This window comes from Xyrauchen texanus, chromosome 28 (genome assembly GCF_025860055.1).
Source record: "Xyrauchen texanus isolate HMW12.3.18 chromosome 28, RBS_HiC_50CHRs, whole genome shotgun sequence".
Classification (NCBI taxonomy): Eukaryota; Metazoa; Chordata; class Actinopteri; order Cypriniformes; family Catostomidae; genus Xyrauchen; species Xyrauchen texanus.
In genome coordinates, this window is record NC_068303.1 from 34,989,965 (window position 1) to 35,013,724 (window position 23,760).

General features: G+C 38.4%; 1 protein-coding gene across 1 annotated transcript in view; it reads right to left on the reverse strand.

The window, feature by feature from the left end:
* Positions 1–1,745: 1,745 nt before the first annotated feature.
* LOC127622096 (pleckstrin homology domain-containing family G member 3) overlaps positions 1,746–23,760 on the reverse strand; it is a 38,112-nt gene continuing 16,097 nt past the window's right edge. The window contains exons 4-18 of the mRNA XM_052096028.1: positions 18,913–18,982; positions 18,003–18,049; positions 17,310–17,460; positions 16,795–16,926; positions 13,818–14,000; positions 13,574–13,666; positions 13,166–13,252; positions 13,049–13,082; positions 11,750–11,845; positions 11,607–11,639; positions 11,157–11,167; positions 9,789–10,145; positions 7,907–7,993; positions 5,995–7,576; positions 1,746–4,550 (exon numbers count right to left, since the gene is read on the reverse strand). Coding sequence (XP_051951988.1) covers positions 3,613–4,550; positions 5,995–7,576; positions 7,907–7,993; positions 9,789–10,145; positions 11,157–11,167; positions 11,607–11,639; positions 11,750–11,845; positions 13,049–13,082; positions 13,166–13,252; positions 13,574–13,666; positions 13,818–14,000; positions 16,795–16,926; positions 17,310–17,460; positions 18,003–18,049; positions 18,913–18,982 — 3,901 coding nt within the window. The 3' untranslated portion in view covers positions 1,746–3,612. The remainder of the gene's footprint in view (positions 4,551–5,994; positions 7,577–7,906; positions 7,994–9,788; positions 10,146–11,156; positions 11,168–11,606; positions 11,640–11,749; positions 11,846–13,048; positions 13,083–13,165; positions 13,253–13,573; positions 13,667–13,817; positions 14,001–16,794; positions 16,927–17,309; positions 17,461–18,002; positions 18,050–18,912; positions 18,983–23,760) is intronic.

The following is a 23,760-nucleotide window of genomic DNA, read 5'->3' on the forward strand; positions in this document are numbered from 1 at the left end:
GTGGGCCAAATGTGTATTTTCAGTGACGTCAGTAAACACACGCACGCGCACACACACACTATAAACACAGATGAACTAAAACATTATTACTACCTGCCTAATGCTGTTGGTCCTCCGTGTTCCACCAAAATAGCACTGACCCGCCAAGGCGTGGACTCTACAAAACCCCCTGTAAGTGCATCTCCGTACTTGCTCGACAGCAGTAGCGTGTTCTAGTCCACAAGACCAATATACTGTCAATATGTCATACCCACATTAACATGCAAAATCTTTCCGAGAGTTTTCGTGACTGAATTAGTGTAAACACACTACTTGCACGACAAAACACCTCATGTCTTTGTAAGGGTTTCGGATCAGTTATGAAGTTCTTTTTTTACTATAAATCTCCACTTTCAAACAACTCTCCTAAGTGCTCTTCTCTTCTAAGAGTTCTTTTGTTTTTTGCCATTTTTTTTCTTGCATATCGCCGCCTACTGGGCAGGAAGGAGAATTCACACTAAAAAGGACATAAAGGCATAGTTGACCCAAATCTCATGTTCATTATACCATCCCAGATGTATATAACCATCTTTCTTCTGCTGAAATGAATTCATGCTTATGAATTTCTCAGCCCTGTTGGTCAATACAATGCAAGTGAATGGGTACCAAAACTTTGAAGATCCAAAAAGCTTATAAAGGCAGCATAAAATTAATCCATAAAACTCCTGATCTTCAGAAGTGATATGATAAGCATAGGTGAGAATCAGATCAATATGTATGATTATTACTATCAATCTCCAATTTCACATTCTTCTTATTTTATATTTGCTGATTCCCATTATTCATGCATATCACCACCTATTCACCAAGAAGGAGAATTAATAGTAAAAAGGACTTAAACATTGATCTGTTTCTCACCCACACCTATCATTTTGCTTCTGAAGACATTGATTTAACCACTGGAGTTGTATTGATGGCTTTTATGCTTGGACCCTGTTGACTTGCATTGTATGGACCTACAGAGTTGAGATATTCTTCTAAAAAAATGTGTTTGTGGTCAGCAGAAAAAAGTCAATCACATCTGGGATGGCATGAGGGTGAGTAAATGATGAGAGAATTTTCATTTTTGGTGAACTGTCCCTTTAAAGTATCAAAGAGGATATCTATTTTAAGTGTATCAAATTCCACAAATCTATGTATGTTACTTTGATAGCATAACATATTTTATGTTAAAAAAAAAATACATGTCTTGTGAACATACCTTTTGACTGGCATCACTGCAATAGCATAGTTCATGAATAACTGCACTGCATAGGACTGCTTTCCATTTCCAGTCTAGCCGGTCTATACCAGATTCGACCATTGCATGGCGCTGTTTCCTCACCTTTCCTAATCAGCACTGCATCATTGTTCTATTTAGAAAGATTCAGCCAGGGAAAAGCTGACATCATTTATATTTCCATATAAGTAGTGCTGTGTTGAACTTTGGAAAATGTTGATATTTCAGTTTCATATTTGAATGAGAAATTTGCATGAGTGTTAAATATTACTCAAACGTGTATTAAATATCTGAGGCGTTATCCAGTTCTAATTTTATCATTTACACCCAGGAAACTGGGTTGAAAGGAGTCATAAATGCTCTTGGTTCATCCACATAAGATTTGCTTTAGATAAAAAATTAAAAAAAACATTTGCATAGGCTACTATGAGTCCCACTGACCTCATTCATATTGGAAGTACAACAATCTGAAAACTCCACGCAGAGTTGAGATTTCTTTGCTTTATTATGGAGTGAATTTCAGAAGTTGCAACTTTCTGAGCCTATACAAAGCCCCTATAAACTATATAGACTCTGCTGCATTAATATGAAGCCAGACAGATAAGGAAATGTACAGTATCTAAATAAATAACACAAAGAGACACGATGAATTAGAAAGCAGCCATTAAAGAAAATTACAGAGCACACAATCTATCAGCATGAATCATGGGCTGCCTAAACCAATGATTAATAGTGTAAGGTTATATTGTGACCTTCCCCAAAATCTGACGTTAATGCCAGATATACTGCATTATGCGCCACAACAATGACACACGACAAGCTTAAAATATCACAGAAATTAGTGTCATACTACTTGTTCTTAAAACAATTATCCTAAGTTCAAAGTAATCTTAAAACATTAGGATCTGATTTCCTGTACAAATAGTAAGCTATTCCAAAATCAAAATCAGACAAAGACAATGTTTAGTTACGAAGGGGAAAACACCATGCCTGACATTAACTAAGAATTTAAACGTGCCTTTTCCCAAATAAAAGTGAAAAGAAAACATACCAAATGAGGAAATGAATCCCTCTGGATTGTGAGAAGAATGCCAAAAGCACAAATGTGGAAAACAACAACAACAACAACCCAGTTTCGAGTGGTTTGCCCCCTATAGAGTCTTTGTTAGACTGGAATTGCACTACTTTACCAGGGCTTATTTTGTAGACTTCATAACTTGCAATTGACACCTTAGATTTAAGGAATAGTTCACCCAAAAATGCAAATTCTCTTGTCATTTACTCACCCACATGCCATCCCAGATGTGTATGACTTTCTTTCTTCTGCAGAACACAAAGATTTTTAGAAGAATATTTCAGCTCTGTAGGTCCATACAATTCAAGTGAATGGTGGCAAGAACTTTGAAGCTCAAAAGCATATAAATGCAGCATAAAAGCAATCCATATGACTCCAGTGGTTAAATCCAGGCCTTCAGAAGTAATATGATGGGTGTGGGTGAGAAACATATCAATATTTAAGTCCTTTTTCCTTTAAATTCTCCTCCCTGCCCAACAGGTGGCGATATGCACAAAGAATGTGAATCGCCAAAAACAAAAGAAGTGAAAGTGAAAGTGGAGATTTACAGTAAAAAGAGACTTAAATATTGATCTGTTTCTCACCCACACCTATCATATAACTTCTGAAGGCATGGATTTAACCACTGGAGTCATATGGATTACTTTTGCCCTGCCTTTACACAGTATGCTTTTTGAGCTTCAAAGTTTTGGACCCTGTTGACTTGCATTGTATAAACCTAGAGAACTGAGAAGTTCTTCTTAAAATCTTTGTGTTCAGCAGAAGAAAGGAAGTCATACACATTTGGGATGGCATGAAGGTGTGTAAATGATGAGAGAATTTTCATTTTTGAACTATTTTATCAAATTACTTGGAAATATCATAGACAAATTTTAAAGACTCATAAACAAGAAAAAGCTTTCCCTTTACAATAATGTAAAGTGACTATCAAATTCATATAGATATATCTACAATTAAATATCAGAATGGTAAAACAAAGAATGCATGTACAACAATATTTACACTTTCTGTCCAACATTCAGACAGAAAAAATCCATAGGTTTCTCAATATCAGTAGGCAACATGAATTACACAGAGTCCAAAATACCAGTAAAATTGCACTATAATGAATATTAGTTTTGAGGTTTAAATCTGTGAAATGATTCGTTCAGCTAGAGCACGATATATGTACTGACCATACCTTCAGTGGTATCAGTGTTAAAAAAAAAAGAGAGAGAAAGAATTAATAAAACACAGTGGAGCCAAAATATACAGATATACACAGGGTTCTAGCCTCTTTTTATCTTAAGTTTTGAAATTTCTCCCTAAGGTTTTTCACAACACTCTGTTGACTAGCATCAGCCCTTTTCCCAGAATCCACAGCATTTTTAAGGGCATCATCCAAGTGTTCACTAGTGGATGGAGCCTTCTCAGGTTCTTGGTATCTATTCATCTTTGGCAACGGTTCTGCTCTCGACCCTCCCTCTTCTCTCAGACGATACTCCTCCGACTCCTGATAGGCCTGACAGCGGTCAATGACAGCCATGATTGAGATCTTCTCACGAGAAGTCGGTGAACGAATTTGCACATATCTGTCGTCCATTCCATCTGTAGTTATTTCCTGTCTCTGTAGCTCTTTCACAGGCTGATCCATCTCTGCTGGTGGTGTTTCCTCAGGCAGTTTCTCAACCACAATGATGCTCTTCTCATTGGCAAGGGTGGCACGACCAGAAACGTAGTAGCCACTGCTGCCATTATTACTCTGAAGATTGTGCAGATCGCTTAGGTACAAACCACCCAATTTTTGGTCCAAAGAACCAGCACGCTGGGTTCGAGCCAACCCATCTTCTTTATCTCTTCCCATATGAGTTTTGTGAGTTGAAGTGTCTGTGGAGCCATTAGTCACATTGCTGGAAGTGCAGCTCGAATGTCTTCTTGAACCGCCGTCAAACATCCTCTCTGGCTCAGAGCGACTTTGGCCGAGTAGTGGTTGTGTAGATGAGCTGCCCAAATGAGAATACTTTGAGCGAAGCTCGCGGACGTCTGGCCAGTTGAAGTTCTCAGATGGTGAGGGACTAAGCGGACTCCTGGAGCGGGACAGGTGTGGAGACAAGACTCTGGGGCTACTGGCAGAATTAGGAGTGTGGATCGGGCTTGGGGTCATAACCTGGGCCTTCTGGTCTCCATCATAGTCACCTTGGTTGTATGGAGTGAGGGACAGCATCAGGTTTGGTTTACCTGTGAATCAAAGCAGCAAATACAAACAAACAAAAAATTAAATTTGAGATTGTTATATGTTTGAATATAGATTAAATTGAATATATATATATATATACTTATCCCATTTTCTCCAAATTTGGAATGGCCAATTATATAAATATATAAACTATATATAAATGTAATGTTCATTCACTACTTAGTAGGTCCTCGTGGTGGCGTCGTTACTCACCTCAATCCGGGTGGCGGAGGACAAGTCTCAGTTGCCTCAGCTTCTGAGACTGTCAGTCCACGCAATTTATCATGTGGCTTGTTGTGCATGACACTGCGGAGACTTACAGCATGTGGAGGCTCATGCTACTCGCTGCGATGCACACACAACTTACCACACGCCCCATTGAGAGCGAGAACCACTAATCGCGATCACGATAAGGTTTCCCCATGTGACTCTACCCTCCCTAGCAACCAGGCCAATTTGGTTGCTTAGAAGACCTGGCTGAAGTCACTCAGCACACAATGGATTCAAACTCGCAACTCCAGAGGTGGTAGTCAGCGTCAATACTCGTTGAGCTACCCAGGCCCCCCTCATTTCGGTATTTTTTTTACATTATCCATTACATTTCCGTGACTGGAAAACTGCATTGCAAAATTCCAGGATGCGTGGGAACCTTAATAATGTCATTCCCAAATATCTATTTCAGCATTGCTTCAGCAAACTCACATTCAGGTCTGGGTCCATTCTTATGTGAAACGCCAACATTTCCATAGTGTGGAAATGGTATAATAGCGTAGAATAATATAATAAAGAATATAATAATGGATAATAGTCATTAGTATGGCTGTCAATCAATTCAAATTAATCAAATTAATGACATGATGTGTGAGGAATTAATCAAATTAATAGAATATATAAATATTTGCTGAGAAAGGTCCTCAAATAATAACAATTAAAATATATCATAATTAAATAATTACGTTTATAATGAAATATTATATAAAACATAAATAATTCAAATGAACTACATTATTGTGCCAGACCAATTAAGTGTTGATAGACAAATTGTGACTTTATAAGGCAAAATATTGTTTATTTCCATATTATCGAACACGAGTCTATCATTGGTCTTCAGTCTAGTTTACGTACACATGTGTCAGACAACCCCTTTTTGAGCATCTCACTTTGGTTGCGTCGCATCATAATCAAAGTTTTTAGGTGTTTAATTTCAAGAACGCGTTTTCATATTGTGCTTTCGCTAGTGTCAACAAGAAGAGAAGCCTGAGTGTGGTTTTTTGTCTGTACAGCTGCACGTTGCCTATACAGCTGGAGTTTTGCTTACTGCCCCCTGCTGAAAACAGGTGGTATTTTAGCTTGAATTGCACCAATGGTAGGAATATTTCTATATAATATAATCGATCACACTGAATTAATAAGCCCTAGTCAATAGTCAAATTTGATTCATTCTACCTTTGGCCTCCTTCTCTGGCTTTTCTTCCACAACCGATAACAGGTTCATCTTGGCCATCATCGTATCGCCCTCCTGATTCCTGTATCTCAGCACTGGTTGTGTGCACTTGATGCGCTTACTATACTTCCTTGCAAGATGGAAAACTTTGTTTTGGGCTGAATTTGCATCTTCTACTGACTGAGAACCTGAGTCTTTCTCTTCTTCAGCTTCTGCCCTCAACTGAATAACTCGAGGGGCTAAAGCTTTAATGGGTCTCCCTTCATCCTCCCTAAGTCTGGGACTGATACCTTCATTATCACTGGTTTCATGGTTTAAGATCTTTTCCTTGAGAGGTGATGGTGTGGAGGATTCCTCTGTGATAGTGCTAAGATCTGAATCTTCGAGAATCATCAGGCCATCACCACCTTTTTCACTGGTTTTGCCCTGGTTTTGACCATTCCTGGAGAGCCTGGGACTGGCACCTCTAAAATAATAAGTCCTTTGGGGTCGCAGTGCCTTGAGGTCCCCTTGACATCTAGTGACCTCTCTTTCCATGTCCTGCCAGACTTTGATCATCTCAGAGGAGGGGCGGAAAACCTCTTCTTGGTGGCTTTCCAGTTGGTCATTGGTGGATTGGGGTTTCGTAGAACCATCTACATCAGAGTTAAACAGGTCGCTGGATTTGTCAAACCCAGTTAAATCTATGGAAGCACTGATAGAACGTTCCAGAGAAGCAGAATTTGTATTCATATTTGGCTCTGATGGAGCTGAAGTAAACAAATGAGATTCTATGGCCGGGGTATGTGCTTTATCAGGTCCAGTTGAATTGGTGGTCACTTCAGGGTCAAGGCCATTATCCTTAGGAATGCTGTTGAAACGGCTAACTGAAGTTCTCACAAGTCCACTAGGAATGTAAGTGAGGCTCTCTCTACGCTTTAGGCTAAAAGTAGCATCCTGGTGTTCTGCGTTTTCATAGTAGCTTCTAATCTTGTCAATGAGTAGTTGGTCTTGCCTTGAAAGCACAGAATCCCTTCTTCTATTGATGCTTTGTTCAGAGTCAAAAAGACTGTCATCTCTTGAGGACATGATCGTAAATTCTGCTTCTCCAAGGGCTTCTTGAGTCAATGGAACGCCATGTGACTCAGAGCAGGTGCTAGCCAGACGGTGTGGCCGCTCATGGGCGTCTCCCAGACTTAGAATGCTTCCAGTTCTGCTGAGAAGACGTGGAGATGGGCAACCGAGGGAGCGCACCTCTTCTGTGCTGATGCTACTACGTCGTGCGTTACAGACAAAGTGTTCAGCAATAACGCTGGCCCTGTCCAGCACAGATGATGGAAGAATGCTACTGGTGTCTGTCTTCTCTGCATCCTCGTCTTCCTCTGATGACTCACAGGGTGTGTTGTCTTGCTGTAACTGAGCCAAGGTCTCTTCTTTGCAACCTTCCTGGTCATCTTTGTCCCCTGCTGACTCCAGATCATGAATATTTGTAACCTGTTGGTCCATCTCTATAAATTCTGGATCAGAAGTGATGCCTGGCTTTAGTTTCTCGGTGGAATCCCAGTAAGAGGTAATGTTCAGGTTTTGAGACTTGTCTTCAAGTATCTAGTAAGGGAAAGCCAAATTGCAGTTACAAGCTTGACCATTGGGTTTGTTTTTAAGCATTATAATTATAACTACAGAGCTAAAACTATGGTGCAAGCAGAAAGCCATGCAATTAAAGTTATAATTATCTCAATATCTTGAGAATATACATGTAGATCAACAGTAATTTAAACGTAGAGACTCAAGTAGAGAGGCAAGACCAGATTGGTGTCACTTAATCCATTTATGGTTTACTGTTTACTTAACAAAAGCAAATTGCAATCAATCAATACAATAATAGTTCTAGGTTTAAAGTACTAATAGTATTAGAAATGGGACAAGGTTAACAACCTGTTCTGAGTTAGTCTCTTCTTGTTCAGTTGATGGGCCATTCTCTCTTATGAAGTTATTCTCAGTTACTTCACACCCCTCTTCATCCTAACATAAAAGAAAAAACATGGATTTATGGATGTTTGACACATTAAACCAAGTCACATTAAATTACTAGAATATGTAAAGTGTTACATAAGCAAAACAACTATAGTAATAATTATTCTCAATCTAGAGATAGTTTAAGTAAATCATTAGTAATATTATTGATTAATAAAAACTGATAATTTAGTTCAAGCATCTTATAACAAGCTGTCCATTATCACAAACAAATGGACATGTTTGAAACTGTCAGTGTAGAAACAGAACAATTCCTATGACATGCAAGTCTTAGAGTTCAAGTCAACATAAAATGACAGTCGTAACTCATTTTATCTGAAAAATATACAAGTGTACAGAATATTAAAGGGACTATTCACCCAAAAATGTCTCTCATCATTTCCTCACCCTCATGCCATCAACAAAGATTTTTAGAATATGTCAGCTCTGTAGGTCCATACAATGCAAGTGAATGGTGGCCAGAACTCAGTGGTAGTGGTGGCTCAGCGGTTAAGGCTACTGACCAGAAGGTAGGGGGTTCAAGCCCCAACACCGCCAAGACACCACTGTTGGGCCCTTGACCCTATCTGCTCCAGGGGCACCATATCATGGCTGACCCTGTACTCCATGTCTTCAGAAGCGATATGATAAGTGTGGGTGAGAAACAGATCAATATTTAAGTCCTTTTTTACTATAGAGTCTCCTCCCTGCCTGATAGGTGGCGATGTGAAGAATGCGAATCGCCAAAAACAACAGAAGAATAATGTGAAAGTGGAGATTTATAGTCAAAAAGGATTTAAATATTGAGCTGTTTCTCACCCACACCTATCATATCGCGTCTGAGGGCATGGATTTAACCACTGGAGTCATATGGATTACTTTTAAGCTTCCTTTATATGCTTTTTGGACCTTCAAAGACTTACACAGCGGAAACAATTTTCTAAAAATCTTCATTTGTTTTCAGCAGAAGAATAAAAGTCACACACATCTGAGATGTCATGAGGGTGTGTAAATGATGAGAGAATTTTCATTTTGGGGTGAACTATCCCTTTAAACAAATAAATCAATAATTAAAGGGTAGGATATGATTCTATCCATTGGGAATGGACTGGATGGTGAAAAGTGGTCTCTAATTGACAGGTGGTTGGAGGGGAGGGGTTGAAAAATAAGAAGGATTTGTGATTTTATAGCAAAAGCAAAGTTGTTTAAAAGACAGAACAAACTATTACATTTTGATGAAAAACTGACACTTTACCCCCCTTTGGAATAATATGTGCAGATCAATCATGTATAACAAGACCAGGAATGTGTCTTAATAAAGTAAGCAGGGTCAATACTGATTTAAAACAACATCACTGCTAAACATTCTTTATAAGTCATTTCAAACCAATTATCATTTATTAAATAATAATAATAATAAAAACATTTACATTCAGAAACACTGAAATACTACATGATCATCACCTGTACAGACTGCATATCCTAACAACACCATCGCTAGATGTTTATCATAACTCCAGTGAATTGCAGCAAACCAGTGACCGCATTTCTAAGCACATGTGTGATCCATGCATTGTTTGATGATGCATTGAGTGAAAGGTGGCATTCATGCTTTAAGTTAAATCCTTACAATTTGTTCAGTTCCTCTAGCAGCTGTAGGTGATTTACTGTGTTAGCATCTCATTAGTTGTTAGTGGATCGAGGCATTCTGTGAGAGCACATGCAACATGTAAGGAGGTTTGGCAGACATGATGCAGGGCAGGTGGGGGTACGATAATATACCCTTTGTGGCAGAAAACCTCACCGTTGTGAAGCCCATAGAAAGCAAAGCCTTGGCTCTATAGTGCCAGCAGGAAATGGCAGCCAGCATGGAACTGGCAAAGTCAGCTACCTGGTTGTCCTCCATTAGAATATCGTCACAGTCACTTCCCTCGCCCTCTGCATCTTCATCATCCTCTTGGGTTAACCTGCACTTCGGGGAGGGCGAGCCAGGGGCCGGCTCTTCATTATCACTGGGAATCATGGCTTCTAGAGTGTCTTCCTCTTCTTGGGCAGGTCTGTCAGCCTCATACTCGCTTATACTTGAACCAAGAGTGCTGACGCTAGCCGTGGCCTGTAAAGGCTGCCTGTCAGCAGGCAAAGCCCCCTCGCTGTCTGCATGCTGAGGCATCAGGTCAAAATTTATCCATGTTACAAGGTACAAACACGTGACCAAAATCCACAATGTTGCTAACATTAGATGAAAAAAACATTTCCCTGGGCTCATTTGTGTTAAAGGAATAGTTCACCCTAAATTGAAATTCTGCCAATAATGTATGCTGGGGGCCTGAGTAGCTCAGTGCGTATTGACGCTGACTACCACCCCTGGAGTCACGAGTTCGAATCCAGGGTGTGCTGAGTGACTCCAGCCAGGTCTCCTAAGCAACCAAATTGGCCTGGTAGCTATGGAGGGTACAGTCACATGGGGTAACCTCCTCGTGGTCGCTATAATGTGGTTCTAGGTCTCGGTAGGGCGCGTGGGGAGTTGAGTGTGGATGCCATGGAGAACAGCATGACGCCTCCACACATGCTATGTCTCCACGGTAACATGCTCAACAAGCCACGTGATAAAATGCATGGATTGACATCTCAGACGTGAGGCAACTGAGATTCGTACTCCGCCACACAGATTGAGGCGAGTCGCTACGCCACCACGAGGACTTAGAGCGCATGGGGAATTGGGCATTCCAAATTGGGGAGAAAAAGAAATATAAAAAGAGATAAATAATAAAAAAATACTGTGTGCTATTATTTTTTCGGCTCTTTTTACATTTAAAATTCTTCTTTTCTACTTTTTTGTTTCACTGGAAAATTATATATAAATAATGTAACACAAGGAGTAAATGAAGACAGAATTTTAAATGTTGGGTGAACTGTTCCTTTAAAGATTTGCCCTTGGGGAATGGCACATCCAGTCTTTTGCAAGTCATTGACCTCATTCTAAAAACCTTAAATCCATCAAACCAAAAGAACATACAATATGTTCTTAAGCTGTAAATATCTGTTTGTCATCTGTTATTGGCAAACGTGTGCTCTCTAGGCATTTCTTTATGGCTTGTTATCAATATTAACTACAGTTGTGTGTTGACAGTTCATTTCTGCTCAGCCTTTGATTGATTTCTTGGCTTCTTACCTTCAATAATGCTGAAGAATTTACCCAGACAGCAGACCAGACATCAGACAAGAAGAAAGAGAATGTTAGTCAATATGAAGGTAGATTTTTCTGTCTACAAGATAAATAATTTTTGGATGTTAAAATATGCTTTCTCCTATCTCCAAACCATTTGTAGGTAGATTCCCAAAAATTGTAAACACTATGGCTCTGTGATGCTATCAAACCAAGTGTACGGGAAACAGCAGAAAGTACACACTTCACCTTTACTATAAGTCAAATACCAAATTAACAATGTTTTAAACCACTATTCTTGTTATAATTTCAGACTAGTTTAATATATGAAATGAATGATATGAAGTATCTTTATTATATGGCAACAGCATTCAATTATTTACTGTTTAGTCTGAAAGATAACGATTGTCTCTTATTATATTCCAGTGGGAATAGAATGAACATATGGAGATTTACCTTTACTGCTCTTCAGGATCTCTTTAGATGGTTCTGTTGAAAGATAGAAAAATACCAATTTGTCATCAATATGAATTTTTGTGAAAACTACTAACTTTTGTATTCAAAAATATGAATAAATAAAACACATTCTGGACACACACCTGACTGTCTCCGGCCCGCTCTAGTGTTCGAGAACTCCTCTAATTGACATGACACAGACTTCTTTAGTCTCTCAGGGCTGTACCTGTACTTTTTATCTGTTAGTAACAAAATAATAATGATAAAAAATGGAATATCAAAACAGGTCCATTATTTTTTTTAATACAGGTTAAAAAATGGTTGGCAAAACTTTAAATAACTTTCATAATTTCATAATTAACAAACGTTGTAAAATGTACTAACGGTCTGCATTGTGTTTTACATTCAATAGTTAGAAATATCATGTGACTTTAATACAAAATTACAATTTTAATATGTACAAATATTAAGCATTAAATATTAACATACTTCTTAACCTCTTCATCTACAAGGCATTTTTGGGTTGCAGCCTGCATTTTTTTTACACTCAAATTTAAAAGCACACCATTCACACATACAGTGGACTAATTGCCAAAAATCTAATTGTTTCAGAACCCCCCCAAATGCACTCTAATGCATCTTAGCCCTCACAGATTTGCTCGTCCTTAGCCTAATTTTCAGTTCATGCACCAATCCCCTTGTTTCATTAAATATCTCGGCCTCTGAGTGGACTAGAAGCTCAGTCTAGATGTCATTAAAAAGCTGAGTTCATCCCCGTCGCAAACTTTTTATCATCAGTAGTAGATAACATATGTTTCAGATGATTAGTTTAGCATGCTTTTTCTGCTGGACTGCATATTTTGTTTAGGACATCTAAGATCTAACATTGGATTATTCACACAAGCAAGCTCACAGACTGGTAAAAAATGGCCCATTTTTTTGAAGATAAAAACAGATATAAGTGACAACAGCAGTGATAGGTGCGTAAAATATATGTTTCTATTTGATATCTTGTATTTCACTATGTGATTACTTTGAAAATATTTCAGACTGTGGAATTAAGGCAACAAAATAAACAGTACAGTCTCATTTCTGAGAATGATACCTTTCATTTGATATATGATTTGTTAGTGCAATTTGAAAGACTTATATTCTATTCATATTAATATTTCTATCGCATGACCTCTAGGTGGTGCTGATTAATGACGCAAATGTTTTCAGGCCTTATTTTGTTATTTTATGCATCCTAAATGTACTTTTGTTTTCAAGCGAAAACTTTCTGCGCAACATAGTGCCCCCTTTTGGACCCACCGGCTGGTCTGCAGAGTTGAAGAGGTTAATGACATATTGAACAAGGTTTTTGAGCATATAGACATTTATTTGTTTTTCATGAATAACTAATGAAATGGATACAATATTAAACCATGTTTACAGATACTTACAAATAGAATCCATCTCCAAGATTGCTTCCTTTGCCTAAAAGAAAAATAGCCAAAATGAATGCAAGATTTTTAAATCAGAAATCCCAATAGAGGTTGTTTAATGGTTACATATTGTACCTTTTGTGGTATAACAGCCTGATGGTTCTCAAGAATGAGACGTTTGATATGATGAGCCCATAATTTTTTCTCCTCCACTGTCCGAGCCTAATGGAACAAAACATTATGTACAAGTAAAGATTTAATGTATGTATGCATGTTGTAGTTTTTTCCATGAAATAAAAAGAGAATTTTCATACTCTTTTACATACAATGGCAGTACAGAAACTGTACGTAAACATCAGAAAACTGAAAACAACAAGAGGGTGACTAAATAATTACAGAATTATCATTTTTGGGTGAACTATTTCTTTTAGAAATGTGGTTCTCATCCAGGGGGCTTCAGCAAACGTTCAAGGGGCCCGTATGATGACTCAATTTTAGCATAAGGATTTGTATACATGTCTAGACCGATCATTGAGGCCACACCTGGACAGTATGAGGCTGTTTGGGATGCTTGTAATGAGTGACGCTGAAGCACAGTGAGTCCTTGGCACTCTCAATCAGCATGAGTGTTGAGCACTGCAGTGAGAGAAACAAGAAAGACAACAACTTCATTTCCATGACGACATAACCAAAAAGGAGCTTAATGATGCGTTAGTGCAGAATGTTCATATTTTGAATGAACTAAAAATGAATCACTCCTCTGCTACAAATACGGATGATGCCGTACCGAGATGTTGGTCTTATAGACGTAATGTTCTCCTCGCCGTTTAGTGATGAGAAGCATGCGGTCGAAGAGGAAGAGCGTCCGCTCATTCTTGGCACGATGGACACGGAAGGTGCCCTCCAGGACCAGTTCTCCATATGTAGTCAGATCAGGTCCCTTCCAGTTAATGAGCAAAGACTGAACCTCCTGAGATTGACATTAAGGGAACAAATAGTGTTTCTTCAACATCTGACACATTTATGTCCAAGCGGTTGATTTTTATAAAAACTAACAGATTTAAACCTGTTACGGTTTGTTATATGAAGGTCTTGGGAAATGTTTACCATGCTATTGTTTATTTTTGCTACTTTTCAAATACTTCTAATAATTGTTTTATCCTTGTCCTATACCGTGATCTTCAATCTTAAAATCATCATCAAATATTATTACATTTCTTAAACTATAATAAAATGTGTTGTTTGAAAATTATTTATATCAATGCATAAAATGCTAGCTAAGAAGTTAGCATTAGCTACAGTTATGTATTGTTGAAGTCAAATACATTTAAACTCAGTTTTTCACAATTCCTGACATTTAATCATAGAAAACATTCCCTGTCTTGGGTCCGTTAGGATCACTACTTTATTTTAAGAATGTGAAATGTCAGAATAATAGTAGAGAGAATGATTTATTTCAGATTTAATTTCTTTCATCGCATTCCCAGTGGGTCAGACATTTACACACACTTTGTTAGTATTTGGTAGCATTGCCTTTAAATTGTTTGTACTTTGGTCAAACGTTTTGGGTGGCCTTCCACAAGCTTCTCACAATAAGTTGCTGGAATTCTGCCCCATTCCTACAGACAGAACTGGTGTAACTGAATCAGGTTTGTAGGCCTGCTTGCTTGCACATGCTTTTTCAGGTCTGCCCATCGTATTGAGGTCAGGGCTTTGTGATGGCCACTCCAATACCTTGACTTTGTTGTCCTTAAGCCATTTTGCCACAAATTTGGGGGTATGCTTCGGGTCATTGTCCATTTGGAAGACCCATTTGCGACCAAGCTTTAACTTCCTGGCTGAAGTCTTGAGATGTTGCTTCCATATATCCACAAAATTTTCCTTCTTCATGATGCCATCTATTTTGTGAAGTGCACCAGTCCCTCCTGCAGCAAAGCACCTCCACAACATGATGCTGCCACCTCCATGATTCATGCTTGCAAGCCTCACCCTTTTTCCTCCAAACATATCGATGGTCATTATGGCCAAACAATTAAATTTTTGTTTAATTAGACCAGAGGACATTTCTCCAGAAAGTAAGATCTTTGTCCCCATGTGCACTTTCAAACTGTCGTCTGGCTATTTTATGGTGGTTTTGGAGCAGTGGCTTCTTCCTTGCTGAGCAGCAAGTAGATATAGGAATCGTTTTACTGTGGATATAGATTCTTGTCTTCCTGTTTCCTCCAGCATCTTCACAAGGTCCTTTGCTGTTGTTCTGGGATTGATTTGCACTTCTGGCACCACACTACATTCATCTCTAGGAGAAAGAATGCCACTCCTTCCGGAGCGATATGATGGTTGCGTGGTCCTATGGTGTTTATACTTGCTAATTATTGTTTGTACAGATGATCATGGTACCTTCAGGGATTTGGAAATTGCTCCCAAGTATGGACCAGACTTGTGGAGGTTCACCATTTTCTTTCTGCTGATTTCTTTGGATTTTCTTATGATGTCAAGCAAACAGGCACTGAGTTTGAAGGTAGGCCTTAAAATACATCCACAGGTACAACTCCGATTCAGTAAACCTCCAATCAGAAGCTAATTGGCTAATTGTCTAAAGGCTTGACATAATTTTCTGGAATTTTCCAAGCTGCTTGAAGGCACAGTTCACTTATTATATGTAAACTTCTGACCCACTGGAATTGTGATAAAGTCAAAGTGAAACAATCTGTCTGTAAACAACTGTTGTAAAAATAACTCGTCCTAAACGACTTGCCAAAACTATAGTTTGCTAATATTAAATCTGTGGAGTGGTTAAAAAAATTTGTTTTAATGACTTCAACCTGAGTGTATGTAAACTTCTGGTTTCAACTGTAGGTCCATACCATTCAATTCAACAGGGTCCAGAACTTTGAAGATCAAAAAGCATATAATGGCAGCATAAAAGTAATAAATACAAACTCCAGTGGTTAAATCAATGTCTTCAGAAGAGATATGATAGGTGTGTGTGAGAAACAGATCAATATTTAAGTCCTTTTTTTTACTATAAATCTAAAATTTAAAGCAGCCCTCCTAAGCGCTCTTTTCTCATAAGTGTTCTTTGTTTTTGGCGATTTGGATTCTTTGTGCATTTCGCCACCTACTGGGCAGGAGGGAATTTTCAGTAAAAAGGACTTAAATATTGATCTGTTTCTCACCCACACCTATCATATCTCTTCTGAAGACATGGATTTAACCACTGGAGTCGTATGGATTACTTTTATGCCGCCTTTATGTGCTTTTTAAGGTTCAACATTTTGGACCCTGTTAACTGGATCAACAGAGCGGAGATATTCTTCTAAACATCTTTGTTTGTGTTCTGCAAAAGACAGAAAGCCATACACATCTTGGATGGCATGAGGGTGTGTAAATGATGAGAGAATTTGAACGTTTTGGTGAAATTTACCTGTTAACTGTTGCGGCCGCTGCCATATTGGCATGATTGCTTTTACAGAATTCAGAGTTTACAACTTGTAATTGAAGTTCTACGAAGACGTGAAAGCCTTTTACAAATTGCAATCGTGTAACTCCAACATGACGTAAACGCATTACGAGTCTGCCATTTTTTTTTATTAATTTCCACCACAAAATGAACATTCATTTGAGATGTGATATGACATTTGCTCATGATGCTATAGGAAAAAAATTCAGAATTCTCTCGCGATGAATGAATATTCACTATTGGACATTGTTAGTAGACAAATTAAATAAAGTGTGAAAAGTTTCAACAGAGTTTGGGAGCCCACCTGGAGGCGGACTGCATGCTCATGTTTTCTTTTCATGTCGTTTATATACCACGCTACACCAGTCATAGTGTATATGGCCTCCTCCACCACCTCATAACCCTCCTCCTCTGAATCAAAGTGCTTTGCGATCTCCTACAACGAAACAACATGAACACATCCACATAAATGGCGGATGAAGTCCAAAAAATACAAGCCTCAAATGTACACACCAATAAACAAGCTAATTTTCTGAAACTCTTTCAATACTTTGCCAACATTAAACATTTTATCATTTTAAGCAAGTTGATCTAGATTTTTTGAGGTGTTAACATTTTTAATAGATATGCTTTAAAAGGGATTTTAGCATGCTAAATGGTACCTGCTATAACATTATACTTCCAAAGTACTTTTTTGTATGGGTTGTCTGATAAACTTGTCCAGTTGTAAATTAGTAAAGTATGTCACCAGCCGTCAGTGTAAAATGACTGCAAATGCTTGCTGTGCAATACTATTATACTATATCGTGGTTGGTTAACCTGAAGCAGGAGGTGATATTTGAGTATCCTCTGAACAGGCTTGAGCAGGTAAGATCCCAGAGGAAGAGTTCGCTTTAGAGTAGCTTGCCTCTCCCTGAAGAACTTGGCCAGAGTTTTGTTTCTCATGCAGTCCGTGAGAGCACCCACAGAGCTGAGGACAGAGAGGTCAAAGGTCAAAAACAAAACACACTGACACATATATGACTATACACACTGATAAACATTAACTCACACAAAACATTAACCATTAACCATCTGATAATACACAAAGGAGTTTACACAGGGAATGAATAATACTTTAAACAACAGGAATATATGAGCAAACCAGAGATAAGCTACAGGTTCAGAAGTTTACTGCACATTCAAATGAGGTTCAGAACATCAGAGAAACATGTGATACATACATCATTTCAATTTCACCATGCAAAATATAAATGAACATGTTATAATTTAAACTTTGGGGTGAAATATGATTCTTATGCAATTCATCACAGGTAGGTGGCAGTGTCACATTAGCTGCCGAATTTGAGCTGAACTGAAATGGAGAGTATCGCACTGCTGTATATTATATTACTTAGAATGTTCAAATGCAGGAAATCACAATAATCTGACCACTCACTTTCACAGGTCACAGACACATCACCATAATGTTATGATGTTCTAACACAACAAATCCTGAGTGTCTTTACTTACTTTGGGTAGTTGGTACAATATTGTGTGTAGATGTCAAAATATTCACGCTAAAAATAGGGAGAAAAAACAGTCAGTCATGCTTTCCAAACAGCAATCAATCATATATATACACAGTATATTTATACACACACACTAACTGAGCACTTCTGTGGGATCGGAACTTAATGTGGGATCGGGCTAAACTTATGTTTTGATTGATTATTTTGGTGAACAATCATATTTCGTTCTGCCCTCAGAACATGTTTGTGTAAGTATAACTTCCATCTGCGCTAGACTTCGCTCCCCATGGACATCACTGAGCTGACCATGTCACCAGATCACCAGTTGTCCTTCCAGGGACCACTTTTGGTACTAACAACTCCATAACAGGAACACCCCACAAGACCTGCCGTTTTGAAGATGCTCAGACCCGGTCACAATTTGGCCCTTGTCAAAGTCATTCAGATCCTTACCCTTGCCCAATTGTCCTGCTTTCTACACATGAAATTCAAGAACTGACTGTTCACTTGCTGCCCAATATATCCCACCCCTTGACAGGTGCCATTGTAACGGGCTAATAAATGTTATTCACTTCACCTGCCAGTGGTTTTAATGTTGTGGCTGATAAGTGTATATTATTTATATATATATATATATATATATATATATATATATATATATATATATATATATATATACACACACACACACACACACACACACACACACACACACACACACACACTGTACTGTATATATAAAAAGTTTGGCTTAACACATTCCATCTAAGGCCATCAGGAGTCCCTGATGTTTGTGTATGTGTGGTTTGAGTTGGTTCTAAATTCTATCCTGAATTAAGGAAACATTTAAGGGTAATTCTCAATTCTGATGTGGAACATTCTGAGTTTCTGTAGCAAACGTTCAACTTCACCTTGAGCACAAAGCATCTGGCAATAGCCACAGGATCATGGTCACACATGTCCAGTGACTGAAGCAGCTCACTGAAAGAAATAAATAAATAAATTGGTTTACAGATCTGAAGTATGTGAGTGATCTCAATTTCAGTATGATCATGAACACACAACATGATCTGCACATTTCTGTGAAGATAAACAGAGATTAAGCTTGTGAAAGGCCTTGTGACACAGAAAAGAAGCCATCTCATCAGTTAGATCCTCAGCACATGTAGTTTGATTTACCAGCAGTTGATGCGAAAAGATTTTCTGCTTCAGGTTCACCAAGGCATGGCTTACCCAGTCTCTCTCTGCATGTATGAGTATATCTTAAAAAGCAATGTCTTACTGGAGTGCCTAAAACCCCCTTTACTTGTGGTAAAATCAATGGAAAGCATAGACTTGAGTGACTTATTGCTTTTCTAAAATGGTGACAAAAACAAACATAATAAAGACACCAACGTTCAATTAATTATTACATTTATCATTAATAATAATCATAATAAACATTTATTTTGCCAAATATTATAGTTCATTAGCCTAATAAGATGATTCTACATTTGGGAACACTTCTACATTTTTTGCATTGCAACATTAGTTTAATCTCACTTAAGCACATTTTAGGCAGTGCAGCCATATGCCATACACACAAAGTCAATGGCATGGCCATGTAGTTTTAGTATTTTCATGCAAGCTTGCGCTAAGTCCAAGCACAAGTGGGTTTTGCGAAATTTCGCACACAAAGCGCTAATGAGCTGGGTCAAGTGCAGTTTAATTCTGAGGTTCTTCTCCAGCATCATCTGCTATTGTCAGGCATATTTCTATGACAGTGGCACACTCCTTTCATACGCATAAATTCAAATGACACTTTAAAATAAATTAAAATACAATCAAAATAACAAAGAGGTAAAAACAATATCATACCAAATCCAAACATTTTACTCCCTCCAACTTCTGCCCTTTTTGCAGTGACTTAAAAATCACTCTACGACAACAGGTGGAAAAATACCAATATAAATGAGATCATAAATACAGTAAATATAAACATAATAAACGGAAAAATAAACCATGACCTAAAGATAGTTTAACACAAATCACATAAATATTTATTTCATTAATCTATTTATTAGAAAGAATTGAATGTAAAAAATAATATGAATGGTTAAAACATGTTATCATCTGGAACAAGAGTGATTATGTGGGTTAGCAAAATATGCCAAATCTAATTTCTTATTTGTTTCTTTTAATTTTGGAGTAAAATAGGGCCTGGGCATTTCCGTGACAGTCCCCCCCCCTCCAAATTGGTATGCCCAATTCCCAATGCGCTCCAAGTCCTCGTGGTGGCATGGTGACTCGCCTCAATCCGGTTGGCGGAGGACGAATCTCAGTTACCTTGGCATCTGAGATGTCAACCTGCGCATCATATCAGGTGGTATGTTGAGCACGTTACCAGCGGAGACATACCACGTGTGGAGGCTTCACGGCATCCACCGCGGCATCCACGCACAACTCACTGCGCATCCCACCGAGAGCGAACCACATTATAGCGACCACAAGGAGGTTACCCCACGTGACTCAACCCTCCCTAGCAACCGGGCCATATTTGGTTGCTTAGGAGACCTGGCTGGAGTCACTCAGCACACCCTGGATTCAATCTCGCGACTCCAGGGGTGGAAGTCAGCGTCTTTACTCACTGAGCTATCCAGGCCCCCGTGACATATTTTTGTTAAAAAATTACAATTAAATAAAAATCACCCAACTATAAGCTGCCAAGCAACAAAACAATAAATAACAAAAAGTAAATCCGGTCGTCTAATATGATTGGACACGCTGAGTTCCAAAAGTGCTGATATTCAGCATAACACCACTGGAACGTTTCACTGTTTGGTTCACTCCGCTTGGTTCAAAACATGGAAACCAAACAATGGTTTGAAATGGAAGTTACTTGATATTCATTTATTTATACAGAACTTTTGTATTAAAAGTCAATGTCACAATTATGCTGTTGTACTGAATTTTTTAACATTGAAACCTTGAAGTAATTGAGCGCAGTTCATTGATTCCATTTACCTTCAAAAATAAAAACATTTCTCCAATAACAGTTCGATTTTGGTTAGGGGTTTGTGTGTAGAGTTAATAAAATATGCATTCCTCTTCACTGTATTAAATAATTTACAGCTCAAAACAACTCAATTTACAACTCGCTTTTTGGCGCCCCTCTGTGGGCACTTCACCCAGAAAATAGAGCTCACACGTGCCCCTGTGTTCAAAAACACTTCCCGCTTTGGCCACTGGGAGCAGTGCTTTAGATTTCGGTAAGCACAGACAGAGTTAAGCTCTAGAATCGACAACCTTCTGTTTTCAAATTCACTGTGAGATCAGTCTGTATGTGGTCGACCCATAAGCATAATTTGTTCCAATATTTCAAACTGTGCAACAGCGTAAACAACAAATCATTTGGTAGCAATAGTTTTAATTGTAAAAATTCTTAATAAAATATCCATGTAACTGAAAGCTTTTAATCACATCCATGTTTTACATGGATTTTAAAGCAAACAAGTCAGACAGTTAGAGAACACAAACTCCACAGCAAACAAAGGAAATGAAGACCACACTGTCTGTGTCATGCATTTGTGGCAAACCAATCTAAACAGAACCATGGCAATCATTCCCTCACTTACTGTATTCGTTTTAGGAGGAGAAAAGAATCTCTCTGGGGTAGACAGACCTTCAACAATAGATGAGGAAACAATTATGTTTAAAAGCAATGGCTGGCTGGATGAATGGTTAGACGGCGAGAAAGCTAAAGAAACTCTGTGTTTTTATTATGTAGCTTTAGATTAGCCAGCTGCAATACATTTTTTAAAAAGAGGAATGAGGAGAAACATACTGTAGAAGTAATCATCTTAGTTGACCTCCGCTAAATTCATAACAATATAGTTGAAACTGGGGCTGAAACATGTCAAAGAACAAAGCAAAGCAAATGTATTGTTAATATATATAAGCTATTAGATGGTTTAATGGCTTCTCTCTCCTCTTTTTCTCTTTCAAATCGTGTTGAGGCACGGAGTGTGCTCGAACAAAGGGACTCTGTGTAAACAAACGAACCATTGTACATTGGAATATTGTGCAGTTTGTATAGAAGAACACGCATAATAAATGTGGTCAATGCTATAAAAAAATAAGCATCAACCACAACAGGGCCCTGAAACATACAGGACATAATAAGAAAATATCTGTTTGGCTAGTAATGTGAAACGCGATTACACGGCTCTTTGGAATACCTCAATTCCGGCATTCTGCAGACATATTTTCTACTGACCCCTAAACTACATAATTGACGTTTCAAATTAAATTACACTCTGCAATCTCTTTCTTCAAATGCAATAAAATAAGTTAAACTCAAATCTATATTTCAAGTCCATTTATTTATTTGTTGTGTATGTGTTGAGTCTAGGTCATGATCACATGGGTCAGGAGCTTCAGTTAAATGTTCACATCAACCATCAGAATGGGGGAAAATGTGATCTCAGTGATTTGGACCGTGGCATGATTGTTGGTGCCAGACGGGCTGGTTTGAGTATTTCTGTAACTGCTGATCTCCTGGGATTTTCACACACAACAGTCTCTAGAATTTACTCTGAATGGTGCCAAAAACAAAAAACATCCAGTGAGAGGCAGTTCTGTGGATGGAAACGTCTTGTTGATGAGAGAGGTCAACAGAGAATAGCCAGACTGGTTCAAACTGACAAAGTCTACGGTAACTCAGATAACCACTCTGTACAATTGTGTGAGAAGAATATAATTTCAGAAAGCTGTTCTGAGATGTGGGTTGACGCTGTTTGGCGGCACGAGGGGGGTCTAATGTTGCGGCTGATCGGTGTATAGCCAGTTATAACAGAAATCCTGATAAAAGCTGAAATGATCAGGATCGGACGATCAGGTGACAAGAAGATTGGTGATCGGTATCGGGTGTTAAAATCGGAGCATCCCTAGGTGTCACTTCTAAAACTTTGAAGAGCGTACATGGATGAAATCTGTCCTAAAGTGGTTCTTTACAATACTGGCAAGGAGTTAAAGTAGATGAGGGAGCTGACCTTATGCCGAGTTTACACGACGTGATTTTAAGCCCGATTTTCCCACGCGACAGTTTTGTGGTGTTCACCGACAAAAGCCCGAAATCATAGGCAAATCAGAGCCAAAGCGTCGCCGATGTCAGCGAGATATTTAGAATGTTACATTTCTGGACCTGTCTGCGATTCCAAATCGCACAATGTGAAATATGTTTTGACTGAATACAGCTGCAGTGTTGACCTACAACCAATGAGAGAGAGCAAGAAACAGGGCACAGGATGTTTCCTGATGTACCTGCAACAGGCTGCGGTATCAAGATAGTCTCATTGGACCGAAGCAATGGAGGAAAAATTTGTGGAACATTGGCAGGAGCACCAGATTTGATGTTTCCTCTGAACTGTACCACAACCGGTGGAGAAAGAGAAGAGTTGGAGAGCAATTGCCAATTCTCTTGGACAGTCAGGTAAGCAAATAGGTAGATTTTTCAGCATGAGGTACTTTTTCATATTGTAACCAAATAAAATATATGATGCCTTTAGGCATACACATTATATTCTGAAACCCATAACATATGATCATGCATTTGTTTTTGTATCTCGTATCACTTCTCACATGTACTCTGCTGTGAAATGTAATTTGGAGTCCAGGCAGAGTCTTAATAATTTGGATTCCAGCAGGATTCATTAATAGTGAAATGTTTTGTAATGTGTTCACCCCTGTCACCAAATCATCATGTAATTTGAAAACGCTAC